Raw genomic sequence first — 13,810 nt, 5'->3', positions numbered from 1 at the left:
TATAGTTGATTTACAATGTTGTGTTAATTTCTACTGCAGTTATACATATATATATATATATATTTATATTCTTTTCCATTATGGTTTATCATAGGATATTGAATATAGTTCTCTCTGCTATACAGTAGGAGCTTGTTGTTTATCCCACCCTTCCTTTTAAAAAAGATGGTGAGACAGGGCTACTTCCCGAACTTCCTGGGATTCTGAGCATGTGATTTCATGGAGATTTGTGGTCTCTGGAGTAAGACTAGTTATCTAGTGAGGACTCTATCACTGCTATGCATAGGAGGTTAAGTGCTCCGCGTATAGGAGGTTATGGTTCCATGCCTCACCCCCTTTTAATGTATGTGTATATTTGGATGTTTGGGGGAGGGGGAGGTCATTATAGTACATTGCATCCTGTTTCCTACCACCTCTCCTTTCCCCAAGGTATCGGAGTCTGAAACAATTTAACGTGGACATCTGCCAGACCTGCTTCCTGACAGGCAGGGCCAGCAAGGGCAACAAGCTTCATTATCCCATCATGGAGTATTACACCCCGGTATGGAGCCTCTGGGCTGGGCGGGAGGGGCAGGCAACTCTCAGCTTCTGGGTGCTTGATCCATTTTGTCCAGCATTAGCTCACTGTATTCTGCTCTCCGTTGGGGAGCATCCTCCAAACAGGCCTGGTGATTGACCAATTTGGGGGATCCAGGGCTGTCCTTCTAGCAGAGCTTCTCCCTCACCCTCACCGGGGCGGTAGCTGGCTGTAGCACCCCAGGACATTCTTGGCCATCTAAAAGACACTCACTATACTCCTGCAGAGAGAAGTCTCAGGAAAAAATAGAGACAGCAAGGCAGTTACAGGTGACTAGCCTTCGATCGCTCAATTTAGTTTTTCCTGCTTAGCTTCCTGGATTGTTTCTGTCCCCTGGTCTTCACCTGCTACCTTGTCATTGCTTCCATCCCTTCTAGTCAATACCAAAGTTTGTGCTCAACTTCATTACTCAGTCTCTTGCGTGAAAAGGGGGTATGCTCTTTACCTGGGTCCCCAAAATCAACTGGGCTTTCATTGGAAACTGTGCCCTTCATAGCCTCCTGAGCCCAGCATCCCTGAACTCCAGCCACAGAATTTCTCCTCTGCTATGTTCAGGACTCAGACCTCCAGGCTTAGCTTCCTGAGCTGACTCTGCTCCCTAAACTCCTTTATTCCTCTCTCCGCACACATTCTCCCAACGTCCCAAGCATATCCCCAGCTCCCCCCACTGCTCTCTCCCATCTTACCTCCCCATCTCCATAATCCATCTCCCTGAGCTGTCATCTCTTCTCCAAGTTCTGTTGACACAGAAACATGTGTGACCCAATGGAAGCAGTGACCTTGACCTTTATTTTTCTTTTATTATCATTTTAAAATAAACATTATTAACGTCATACATGGGAAACTGGCTAGAGATGGTAGACTGATAATTGTCTAGCTCCTGCTCATCTTCTACATCCCTAGAATTTATGTAAAAGATATTTAAAAGTTAACAAATATACGATCATGTAAAAGATTTAAATTATATAGAGGTGTTTAAAGTATAAAACAAAGTCCCTTTTTCTCCTCAGTGCGTTCCCCACCCCTCAAGTCTAACTTCCCTGAGGCAAGCAGTGTTCACAGTTTGACATGTATCCTTCTAGATCTTTTTCTAGGAGCGAGGTGTGGTAAATATGAACAAGAGTGGACTACCAGTCATGGTCCGTGCTCCAGGGGAGTGGCCACACCTCCCTAGAATAGCCCATTAGGGTGAGTCCCTCTATCTTGTCTCCTCCCAGACCACATCCAGTGAGAACATGAGGGACTTTGCCACTACCTTAAAGAACAAATTCCGCTCAAAGCATTATTTCAGCAAACACCCTCAGCGAGGTTATCTGCCTGTGCAATCAGTGCTGGAGGCTGACTACAGTGAGACGTGAGTACCGGTAGCTGAGCAGGGGCTGCAGGCATCCTCATTGAGCCTAAGGATGTGCTGTGAAGGGGCTGAGTCTCACATGGGCTAGGGCAGTCTTCCAGGGCAAACCCAACTAGTGACAGGGCAGTTCAGCTGGGGCCTGACCAGGAATCTGACCTGAGAAACAGACTAGAATCCAGTCTCTGTATCTTGTTCCCATCAGCTCTTGGGAGCTCCCTAATTTGGTGGTGGTGTTGCGGGGTGTGGAAGGGTGGTGGTGAGGAGACAGGCTGCCCAGCTACCCAGTCTTTGGTCTTCTGAGTCTTTGCTGCTTTCTTCTAGGCCAGCTTCTTCCCCGATGTTGCCACACGCTGACACACACTCCCGCATTGAGCATTTTGCCAGCAGGTACCACCAGGTTTTGGGGAGGGGAATTGTAAGGAGTCCAAGGGGGAAAGGAGTTTTCAGTTGGGGCAAAGACAATGAAGTTAGGGCCAGGGGAACATGCACAGTGGGCTTTGCAGCAGCCAGCGAGGCCTAACGTTTGGGGCAGGGGAGGGGGAATTGGGACAGCCCCCCAAACGTGATTATCCTACTGTGGGATTACAGTCCTTGAGATGAAAGCAGTCTTCACATACTGTTTTCCCTTCTGTTCCTGCTCTTTCTTCCTAGGCTTGCTGAGATGGAAAGTCAAAATTGCTCCTTCTTTAATGACAGCTTGTCCCCAGACGACAGCATGTGAGTTTTCACAGATACATATTTGCCAGGAATAGCTGTCCTTTGGGATCTTTCTACCACTACTTGGGGAGGGTATATCCTCAGTGGGAGGTGGGGTGTGTGTGGATAGGGTCCCTGACACCCTAAGGAAGGAAGTCTGCTTTCTGGGCACAGTATTTAATGAGAGAAGCAGTCTGCCCTCTATCAACTGAGCAGGGTAATGAAGGATGAACTACCTCCCTGCCATCTGCCAAGGTCCCTTTCTGTTGCAAGATCCCATCCTTTTATTCCTAACTCTGAGGGAAGAAGAATATGCCCTCAACTAAAGTTGCAGAAATGAGCCATTATCTTATGCTCAAAATGCCAATGCCCCATCTAGTGCCACATCAACCCTGCGGAGATACCAGGGACTTGACTGAAGTGTGGCCAGAGATTCCTTGGTGCTATAGCCCAGAGAAGGGGCCCTTCATCTCTAGGGAGGTCCCCGGCCTCCTCAGAGGACCTAGAAATTGTTGGCTACACGGATAAATCCAGCCCTGGGACTGGGACTCAGGCAGGCCACAATTCCCCTGGGGATGGGAAAGCGAAGGGGGGTGGGGTGGGGGAACATCACAGATGTTATAGTGACCTGCTCATTGTTTCCCAGGTCACTATAAGTAGAACCCAGGAGTCTTGGCATCCTGAAAACACTCTCTCCTACTACCCCCAACAATGACCCCTGCCGCCTTTGAACACTTTTATCCCTCTTAAACCTGAATACATGGCTTTTCCCCTCTCTATGTATCTTAGAGAGGGAATCCTCCAGCATGTGTCTCCTGGGGCTTGAGGTGGGAGCTGAGAACTCACACCCTGAGCTGTTTCTTAGTTCAATGCCTGGGCCCCTCTTTCCTCTCCCCGCCCCCACACAGAGACGAGGACCAGTACTTGCTGCGGCACTCCAGCCCCATTACAGACCGGGAGCCAGCCTTTGGACAGCAGGCTCCGTGCAGCATGGCCACTGAAAGCAAAGGGGAGCTCGAAAAGGTCCTGGCCCACTTAGAGGATGAGAACCGGTAGGTGTGGCAATGGCACAGATCTGCGTGGGTTCTAGAGTCAGACGGCTTAATTCAAGTCCTGAATTCCCACATCCTAGCTATGTGGCCTTGAACAAGTTACTTATATTCTGTGATCTTCCATTTCCTCATCTGTAAAATGGGGATGATGATAAGAGTACCTACCTCTTAAGGTCACTTGTGAAGATCAAATGATCAGGCATATAATGTGTTAGCCAGTGTCTGTCTTATTGGAAGTGTTCAATAAAAGCTAGCTATCCTAATAATTATTTGAATCTTTTTAACTCAACCCAAATATCTCCAAGTACCCAACAGATACAGGCAGAGAGAATGCAAACATAGAGAATACAGAAGAGATGATGTCTCTGCCCTCAAGGAACTTTCAGTTGTTGGAAATGGAAAGAGGTCCTTATCACTTAGTGAAAGTAATAAGAGGAGGATGATACTGCATAGAGCATTTGAGGACTGGAAGAGGGAAGGTGAAGAAGATTATGGGGATGGCATTGACCTCTGTAAAGCATGGAGGGCAGCAGGAGTCTGAGGAGCATCCAAGACACCTTGGGGGTGTGTAGTAGAATCAATAACGACCCCCAGAAAAGTAATTCTCAAACATTAGTGTGCATACAAGTCACTTGGGAAGCTTGGTGAAATGCAGATTCTGATTTGAAGGTCTGGGGTGGGGCCGTAGTTCCTGCACTTCTAACCAGCTCCTAAAGGATGCCCATGCCTCAGGCCTACAGACTGTATTTGGATTAGCAAGTCCTTAGAACAGGGCCTATCTGCAAAGTATTTGTTACTGGTTCAAGACAAGATAAATACATAAATAGAGAGTAAACTTTTAGAAATTTTCATAGCAATTTGACATGGCCACAATATCCACACACGTAATTAGTGGACTTGTCTTCTTTGAATTGGGTATAGGCCAGGTTGAGTGTTGTTGAATTTGGGCAGCAAGTCATGTGTGGCGTGAGCTGTGTACTAGCTATGCACATTCAGACCATGTATTGATCCATGATGGATCAAAAAATCCCCCTGTTTTTTTGCTATGGATAGTTTGAGAAGCACTGCACTAGAGCAGTGGTGGGGAGGCCCTGGGAAACACTAGGGAGAGAGTGATTCTGTTGCAAAAAAGAAAAAAACAGTAATGTCCTCCAAAGACCAACTCTTTGGAATCTGTTTCCTTGATGACTCAACATGGGTGTTTAAAGTGGGTCAAAGAGGAGGGCAGTAGAGAGAAGAGGAAAGATGGGTGATCCTTTGTTTATATTATGTCTTCCCCTGGAATCTAAAAATCTAAAAATGGAGTAGGTGAGTCAGTGGCCCTAATGCCTCATTTATTTGCAGACTGTGTTTCTGCCTGATTTTAAGGTCAGAATTAATCCCCGAAGCAGTACATCAAAGCCCTGAGACATTTGTTATATGAAATGTCAGCGCTCTCTGCTCTGTGGCCTAATGATGGCAAAGTAAATGATATATGTGTTGGAGAGGAAGTGGATATGGCCATTCAAGCAAGAGCATGGCTGGGATGGACTTCCCTGGCCGTCCAGTGGTTGGGACTCCACACTTCCGCTGCAGCACTGCACGGGGCATGGGTTCGATCCCTGGTCGGGGAGCTAGGATCCCACATGCTGCGACCAAAAAAAAAAAAGCACGGCTTGGGGGCTGGGGTGGGGGTGGGGATGGGAGAACAAAGAGATTGCTCACACCTAGGTATGAGGGGCCACTGAGCCCTGGACAGTCGATACCCTGTGAAGGTCATTGGCCTTGGCTTCTCCATCCTTGGCAGGATTCTCCAGGGGGAGCTGAGGCGCCTGAAGTGGCAGCATGAGGAGGCTGCTGAGGCACCCACCCTGGCTGAGGGCTCTGCCGAGGTGGCACAGGACCACCGCAATGAGGAGCTGCTGGCTGAGGCCCGGATCCTTCGGCAGCACAAGAGCCGCCTGGAGACACGCATGCAGATTCTTGAAGACCACAACAAGCAACTCGAGTCCCAGCTGCAGCGCTTAAGGGAGCTGCTCCTGCAAGTGAGTCTGGGGCCAGGGGAAGAATCAGAGCAGCCTCCAAGCACAGGTGGGCCGGGGAGAGGTGGTCCTTGCTCCTGGGAGGTGGCTGTTAGAAGACTTTCTAAAGAGAACTGGGCTAGCAATCAGGAAATTTGGGGGGAGGAATGGGCTGCTATATCACATCGCTTGGCCAATTCTCTTGTACCTAGCTTCCATTCCATCCTTGTGTGTTTACTCTCAAGCCACCGTGGGGCCTAGGGCACAGGGAGGGCTTTTGAGGGCTCACTTCCCCACAACCCATTTGAATCTGGTATTGAAAGAACAAAGTTCAAAGAATCATCCAAAACGTTGACTTTGCTACTTTGATGTTTGCTGGAAAGAAGCGAGTTTGGATATGCTTGGCAAGAGGAAGATTTTTGCTGTGAAGGGATCACTTGTTACTTTTTGCCGCTTTCCTCTTTGAGAGGTAGTGTATAGGATGTAGTGTGGTTCTGGAGTTAGACAGCCCTGAGTTTGAGTGTAGTGCTGCTGATTAGTGGCTGTGGGATGTTAGGAAAGTTACTTAGCCTCACTAAGCCCCAGTTCCCTCATCTGTAAAACAGGGATAAAAATATACCAACTTCATGGAATTGTGGTGAACGTCAAATGAAATAACACATTTAAACAATTTGGAATGATGCCAGGACTAAAATAAACATTTCATAAATGAATAATTTATGAATAATTATTGTCATTATCCATACCAGGTAATACCACACTGTGCCTCTTCCCCAGATCCTCCAAGGGATGGCCTCTAGATGAATTCCTGGAGGTCTTAACATATGATATTATGTCATGCACCAAGGATCAGGTGTGCAACTCTACATTTCCAGAGGGAATTGAGTTCTAGATAGCTTAATTATAGCTGAAATGACAGCAAGAGATATTTAGGGGCAATGGTATCCTTAGAAGAACTGGGAGCCTTTGATACATGTTGTTGAAGGAAGCGGGTATTCAGTAATTAAATATTCTAAGAAGTTTCGTGAAAGGGGAAACCACTGTTTGGGGCACCACCAAAAGCTTCTTAAAGTCCCAGGGCAAAGGGATGGGCATGATGTCTCTAAGGACCTTTCTAAGCTCGGGAGTCTGTCAAAGTAAGGTCAGGAAGGCAAAGCCACTTAAGTCATGCCTTACCTCTTGCTAGCCACATACTGAATCGGATGGCAATGGCTCTGCAGGCTCGTCCCTGGCTTCCTCTCCGCAGCAGTCAGAAGGCAGTCACCCCCAGGAGAAGGGACAGACTACTCCAGACACTCAAGCTGCAGGTGAGTTCCCCCAGCCCCTCCCAACCCCTTCCTCCATGGCTTTGTCTTGCCCCAGGTCTCCTGACTAAGGTTCTGCTAGGGCTGGGACTGGTTTCTCCTCATGGCTTTGAGCTTAGGGTCAGGGATGATTGGCTTATTGACTGATTCATTCATTTTATTCCACAAATGTATGTCGAGTACCTCATATGTACCTAAGCATCGTGCCGGGAAGATACAAATGCTATAGGTTCACCTTCAGCCGGCAGCATCCTACCTCAGCCCCTTGACCTCATAAGGGGATTTCTAGTTCTCTTCCCACATCTTTCTTCTCCAACTCAGATGATGTGGGGTCAAAGAGCCAAGATGTCAGCCTGTGCTTGGAAGACATTATGGAGAAGCTCCGCCATGCCTTCCCCAGTGTGCGAAGTTCTGATGTGACTACCAACACTCTGCTGGCCTCCTGATGGAACCAGATCCCCATCCTATAGTCCACGGTCCTCTCCCAGTTCTGGTCAAAGCCTTCCCTCAGCCTTCACCTAACCTTTCCAGTCCCCACTGGCCCCACATTCCTCAGCCGGAGTTATCTGGGCTCCAGGCAGCAGCAGGGATTCGATGGTATGCGAGGTGGGTGTGTGAGGGCCGGGGGAGGGAGAGGCATGATTCCTCTGACTCTAGAAATGTGCCCTTTAATCTTCAAGTTTGAGATCAATCCCTTAAGTACAATTCTGTTGCAGCCCAGGCTAATGGCACTTGGAGGCCATTCAGATGGGGAGCAGAGAAGCTGCCTTGCAGAGTGAAGCAGTGCCCATTGGCCCCTTTCCATTCTCCATGGAATGATGGATTTGGGGGAGCCTAATGACCCGAGGGCTCCAGCACTGTGAACACACGGGACTTAGCCCTACTCTCTGGCCCAACACAGGGAGGTGACACTGAAGACACTCCCGCTCCCCCCACAAAGTGCCCCTGAAAAAGTCTGGGCAACGTGTGTCATATAACTTCAGCTCAAAGGCATAGATCTAGTCATCCCGATGCTACCTAGATGCTGTTTCCTCCTTGAATATCTTCAGTTCCTTCTGCCTCAGTCCCTGGCAGACCTTTCTCAAGGGGGGAAACAGTTCATTCAGGTTCCTATTTTCACCTTATATTGGGAAACATTAAAGAAATACTTATGGGCTTAGATATTTTCCCCAGATCCTCCTCTTTCCTGAAAACCTCAGCATCTCAGAGACCAGCTGAGTTGCTCTGGAAACCCAGCTGAAGCCACCCTTGGCTCTCTAGTTGGCCTTCACAGCCCTGGGGGAGGGCCAGCCGCTGCTCAGCAAGGGGGTCTTCTCCTTGGGTGAGGAAGGGGAAGCCACCCTCTAGACTGGAGGAGCGTGACCACCCAACACCCTTTCAGGCTGTGACCCTTCTTTCTCTTAGGCTGAATCAGATGAGGTGGCTGATATCCCCCAGCTAGTCAGAAGGCAGATGCAACAGGCCATCCTGAATAGCGGCCCTTTTCTAGTATCCACGGGCTACAGATCAGGAAGTTGGCCACTTTCCACAGAGACAACAGCAAGGCCTTCCTTTGCATAAAACCATTCTTTCTAACTCTGGAAGGTGAACCCAGTCCTGAAACTGAGCTAAGTCTTCCTAGGCAACATATACCATGATTCCTTTATCCAGAAACTGTTCAGAGTAAATAGTGGGGCTGGGGGATGGGGGGTGGGCTTGGGGACTTTGAGCAGAGTCAGAACCCACTGAGGCAGCTTTCTACCAAAAGGAGCTTTATAACTTAGAACCCTGCAATTGACTTAATTTGCCTAAGTTTATATACATACATACCTATCCTACATATCTACTGTACATCAGTACTCCCCTGGCCTCACTCACACATTAAATTCTAATACCTCTTGAAGTATTAATGTTCTGCCTTGCTCTTTGTTAGTCCCAGCCTCTGGTTGGACAGACAGATGCCTCCTGGCTGCTCCCCTAGGATGTCTCTCCATTTATGTTTGAGGTGAGCTGTCCTCAAGACCAAAGCAACAGAAGCCTGTGGCCACAGAGGAATCTAACAGGAAGAGTCACTCTGCTCTCTTCATTCATTCCACACCTTGTTCCCTGGAGACGTGGGCCTTGGGTGAATCTTCCTGGGCTCCTCTAAACAATGGTTCAGAGGCCAAAATAGAACAAATCCAAGCTCTACTCACCCCATGCAGAAAGGGAGGAACAAATAGCCAGGCTAAGACACAGAGTACATCCTCTTGCCCCTTCCAGTTTCTAAGTCTGGCTCAGGGCCTTAAGGAAAGTAGCAGTTGATACCAAGGTCAGGAGGGTGTGAGACGGTTGGGGTGCTGTCTTATAACCAAGCAGTAGGCCAGTGGGTAGAACTGCTGGGAAGGTAGATTTATCTACTGCTGGGCAGGGAAGGCAGTGGCTTGGGTCCAGAAGCCAAGGATTGCCTCCTTCTAGAATCACCAGGGGGCACTAAGCCACAGGTTCAGGGTGTCAGACTTCATCATGACATCTGCCTTAGAGCTCATGAGGTCTCTGGGCAGGAGCACTGGTGATGTATGGTGAGCAGGTGGCAGGTGGGCATCAAACACAGAGCCTGGACATCAGTTACTGGGGTCAGGCGCGGGGGAGCTATATTTGTAGGAGCCTAGATTGTAGGTAGGAATAGTATAGAGAAAATTTGCTCTAGGACACAGAGTTCAGGGTCTTTGAGGCATACGCCTGCCTAAGAGAAAGTGGGCCCTGTCCTAGGGCTGTGGAGACTTACCTGCTCAGCTGGTAAAGAGGGCAGAGGTTATGAAACAATCTTACCAGGAAAGTCCTGGAAAATCCTTTTCCTAACTGCTACTCCACACGAGAGATCTTGGGCTGTTGAGGGCCTGTGGCAACTGCAGTAGGCCATGGTAGAGAAGACGTAGATCTCGTTATGTAGGATTTGTGCTATAGGTAGACTGAAGCAGCAAGTCAAGAGTTGAATTCTCAGTAACAGGGTCAATGACACTTAGTGGTCCTGGGTTTACCTTGATGCCCAAGGTGAGTATATCGCTTGAGAGTCCAGTGATAGTCACTGCAGCATGTGCGGAGAGTTTTCCCACAGTGAGGTAAACGGGTCTTTGGGCACTGTGAATTCAAATTAAGGTGGGATTTACGGAGATGTGTTGCATGTTGTTAAGCATCTGTCGTGTATCTTGTCTCCTAGAGGTATTGTGTGTGATGCTGCGTAGTTTTTGGCCCCGTACTGGAAGGGTGGTGAAGGGAGTTGCTGGGTAGGCAACCTAATGAAAACCCCTGGCTTGTGGGATTAGCATCAGCGATAAGGAATGTGTTTGCTGGGGTTGTTGTCAAATAGTATCGGGGAACAGTTAGGATTGATAGGTAATGTATTCTCGACAGAATCTGGTAGAGGCCAAAAAACCATTATGAGGGTGCCTCTGCTTCTAGTGAGAGCAGAGTGGAGTCAGGTTGACTGGGAAATTATTAAGGAAGGCTGACTGGCTGGAGGACATCAGGCTGTTTGTTGTATGGTTCCCTAGAGAGGGTCCTACCCAGGAGGATATGCACCCTTCCCTCCAGAATGGAAAGACCTTCAAATGTCCATTTCCTTCCAGGCCCAAAGTTTGGAGATATTTCCTTGTAGAGAAACCTGTTTGAGTTTGTTGTACTTTAGGAGCTGGGCTGGCAGGCCATGGTAATGCGAAACCCTGAGGCCAAGCAGAGGCAAATCCTGGGAGATGGTTTCCTTCCTGATGAATTTTAAGGAATACCCATGATGCTTGAGGTGTGTGTTTGGGATCTGGGCTCCATAGTCAGCTTTGGGCTAGAGCATTACTTGAAGAGGCATTCTCAATGGCAGACTCATGACCTCCGAGACCATTTCAGGCCAAGACTCTCATCAAAGTTCCCTTGACATAGGTGACAGATAACCAAGAAAGTAGCTACCTTAAGATGAACAGTCCTGGAGGAGAAAGTGGGGGCCCTGCCCTAGGGCTGTGGAGACTCACCTGCTCAGCTGGGCAATTCTGTCTCTGGGCCTTCCTGCCAAAATCTGGCCCTGAGAACAAAGGAATACTTCAGCTCCTTCTTGTTCTTTAAACACCAATGACTGTGGGAGAGGGAAAGGCTCAAGGCCAGGGCTCAGCTCCCAGTCTCCATCTCCTCCCACAGCTGCCGCATTTGGAGGGGCACCTGCTCAATGTCCTTGCTGTCCCCAGGGAAGTCTTGAGGCCAGACCGAAGCCTGCGATGCTGCTCGCTGGCTGCAAGGACTGGTCACAAGGATGGGATTTGGGGAAGTGGCAAGGGCCGCGCACAAGTCTAGAAAAGTTTGGGATGAAGGGGCGGGGCTGGAGACAAATTAGTTAACTTTGCCACTCACTGTGGTGCTTTTCCCCTTTCCCGTAAATTCTGCTTTGAAAAGAATAAATTCGTATTTGTTTACTTTGGTTCCTCTGGTTACACTCTTTGACTCTGACACTCCACATCTTTACCTTATTTGGGTGTGGGAGAAGAGGGTGGGGCCAAGAAGCCACAGGAACACTGCAAAACATAGGCCACCAGAAGAGTCCAACACCTACAGGACAAGAAGACACCCCCCACTAGCCCCATCCACCACTGTTACCTGGACTGGTCGCATCTCAAAGCCCCACACAAATTAGCTAGTTATCAGCTCATGGGATGAGCTCTTTGTAGCAATGGTTCTTCAACACCATCCTCATCAATCTGAGGAATTTTTCACCAGCCTAAAGCATTAAGAGAAAAATCTGGACAATGCAGTGAGTTTCCATAGTTACATATAATCAATTTAAAAGTCTATCCTTTATTCTGAGATTATGGTTATATATTTGGGGGTGTGTGTTAAAATGTCCCTGTGAATTGGTGGCGATAGGTTTTTTTTTTTTTAATGCCATTTTCTGGCAAAATAAAACCCTGTCAGTCCCTCCTCCCCACCACCAATTTTTCTTTCTTCACTGATCTATAACATCACTGTCCAACAGAAATATAATGTGAATCACATATGCAATTTTAAATTTTCTAGCGGCCATATTAAAAAGGTAAAAAAACAGGTGAGATTAATTTTACTAATATTTCGTTTTACCCAATATATGCAAAGTATTATCATTTCAACATGTAATCAGTATAAAACCATTATTGAGATATTTTATATTCTTTCTTTTTTTACTAAGTCTTGGAAATTGTCAAGTAAGCTGACAGATTTCAACTGGTAAAAAAGAACAGGAAACCCACATACATCCAGGCACTTTATTACTTAGAGACAGCAAAAGCAAGACCAGCAATGGGATCCGTTCCATGTCGCTGTTGCACAGGATGACACTGAAACAAAAGGGGCCAGATGACATGCAACATGAATGGCAGGACACCATGTTGCTGAATACCAACTCCACACCGCTGCTAAGCAGCTCTATGGCCTGCAGCTGGACCCTCTGGGGCAAGGGCAGGGGAGTGGGGAGGCAGGCAGAAAGTCTCATGCTCACCAGAATGAGGGAGGCAGATGAGAAACTGCCCCATGACAGCCTCCCTCAAAACAGGGAGGTGAGAAATGGTCTTGTCTCAAATCCTCGTGAGATTGCCTGTCTTCCCAGGTTCCAGGAGGATCACAGGGCATTCTGCCAAGGCCTGGGGCCACCTGCAGTTGAGCCTTGCCTATGTGGAAAGACACACCTCAATTTGGCCTAGGCTGGCCTAGCCATATGTCAAGTGCTTAAAAGCCACACATGGCTAGTGGATACCATATTGGACAGTGCAGTTCTGTAACATGCCAAAGTCACAATCACTGAGCTGTAGAAAAGGAAACCTTCATGATATATTACGTGTGTGTGTTGGGGGAGGGAGGGAGTCAGGGCGGCAACAAGCCTTGGGTGACTGGAGGGCAGTGGTGAAGCAGTTACCCAGGGTTACAAGACGTGGTAGTAGAGGGAACAGAAGGGCACCACAGATACACGAATTTGCTCCTTCCCGTTGTCTTCCCTTCCCCACTGCCTCTCAGCAGAGCTCTGGCTGCTCTTGGGCTACAGTATTGGACAGAGGCTGGACTAGGGCTCTTTTACTTCTCTCACCCCTGGATGCCACCTGTGGTCTATGTGCCACTCTCTCCGGCCTCAGTCTCTCCAGCCACATCCCCAGGGTACTTTTTATGTTTTTGCCCCAGTCCTATGCCATCCTTCATCTGGAAAGGTCTATCTTCTTTTCAAACCCTGCCTCTTCCCCCACCTTCTGCCTCTGACAAGTCCTTTTCCCTATTCTTTCTTCTCATCTTTTAAATTTTGGGTTTCTGAAAAAAAAAACTTCAAAAAACCATCTTGGTTTTCAAGCTATCCTCTAACTTTTCTCCTAATCTTGGCTTCATTTTGTTTGTCCATGTCTCTCGCCCTTAGACCCACTTCTTCCCTGCATTTGTCCCCAGCATTCCTTCTGCCTTCATCCCTTCTCCATAGGCCCTGCCCATGCATACTGACTTCCCCTTCTCTGCCCTTGGCTTATTACCTTCAACTTGGAATGAGAGAACTAAAAGTGGCAGAGAAATCTTGGGGGTTCATTTCCTAGAGTGGCACCGACTTCATCAATTGGGACCAGACCTGGGTCTAGCTGGGCTACTTCCAGAAAACCTTCAGATGTCTCTTGGTGACAAGCATTATCACCCTTGATTTCCAGATAAGGACACAGAGGCTCTAAGAGGTGTAGGGACTTGCCCAAGGTAGGTAGCAGAGCCAGGATTCCAACCTTGTGTTCCTTCCACTACAACATAATTCAGTGCAAATATTGGAGCTGCCATTTTTGTTACTTCTCTGTACCTTCTCTCAAAATCCCAATGATTTATGGTGAATATGAGAT

General features: G+C 48.0%; 1 protein-coding gene across 1 annotated transcript in view; it reads left to right on the top strand.

Moving 5' to 3' along the window:
* The window catches only part of DRP2 (dystrophin related protein 2), a 28,708-nt gene extending 20,081 nt beyond the window's left edge, over positions 1-8,627 (top strand). The window contains exons 15-22 of the mRNA XM_060137233.1: positions 430-541; positions 1,795-1,931; positions 2,253-2,318; positions 2,583-2,648; positions 3,536-3,679; positions 5,466-5,703; positions 6,866-6,986; positions 7,305-8,627. Coding sequence (XP_059993216.1) covers positions 430-541; positions 1,795-1,931; positions 2,253-2,318; positions 2,583-2,648; positions 3,536-3,679; positions 5,466-5,703; positions 6,866-6,986; positions 7,305-7,429 — 1,009 coding nt within the window. The 3' untranslated portion in view covers positions 7,430-8,627. The remainder of the gene's footprint in view (positions 1-429; positions 542-1,794; positions 1,932-2,252; positions 2,319-2,582; positions 2,649-3,535; positions 3,680-5,465; positions 5,704-6,865; positions 6,987-7,304) is intronic.
* The last annotated feature ends 5,183 nt before the right edge of the window (positions 8,628-13,810 follow it).

Source organism: Lagenorhynchus albirostris, chromosome X (genome assembly GCF_949774975.1).
Source record: "Lagenorhynchus albirostris chromosome X, mLagAlb1.1, whole genome shotgun sequence".
Lineage (NCBI taxonomy): Eukaryota > Metazoa > Chordata > Mammalia > Artiodactyla > Delphinidae > Lagenorhynchus > Lagenorhynchus albirostris.
This window is presented reverse-complemented; position numbering and strand designations above follow the sequence as displayed.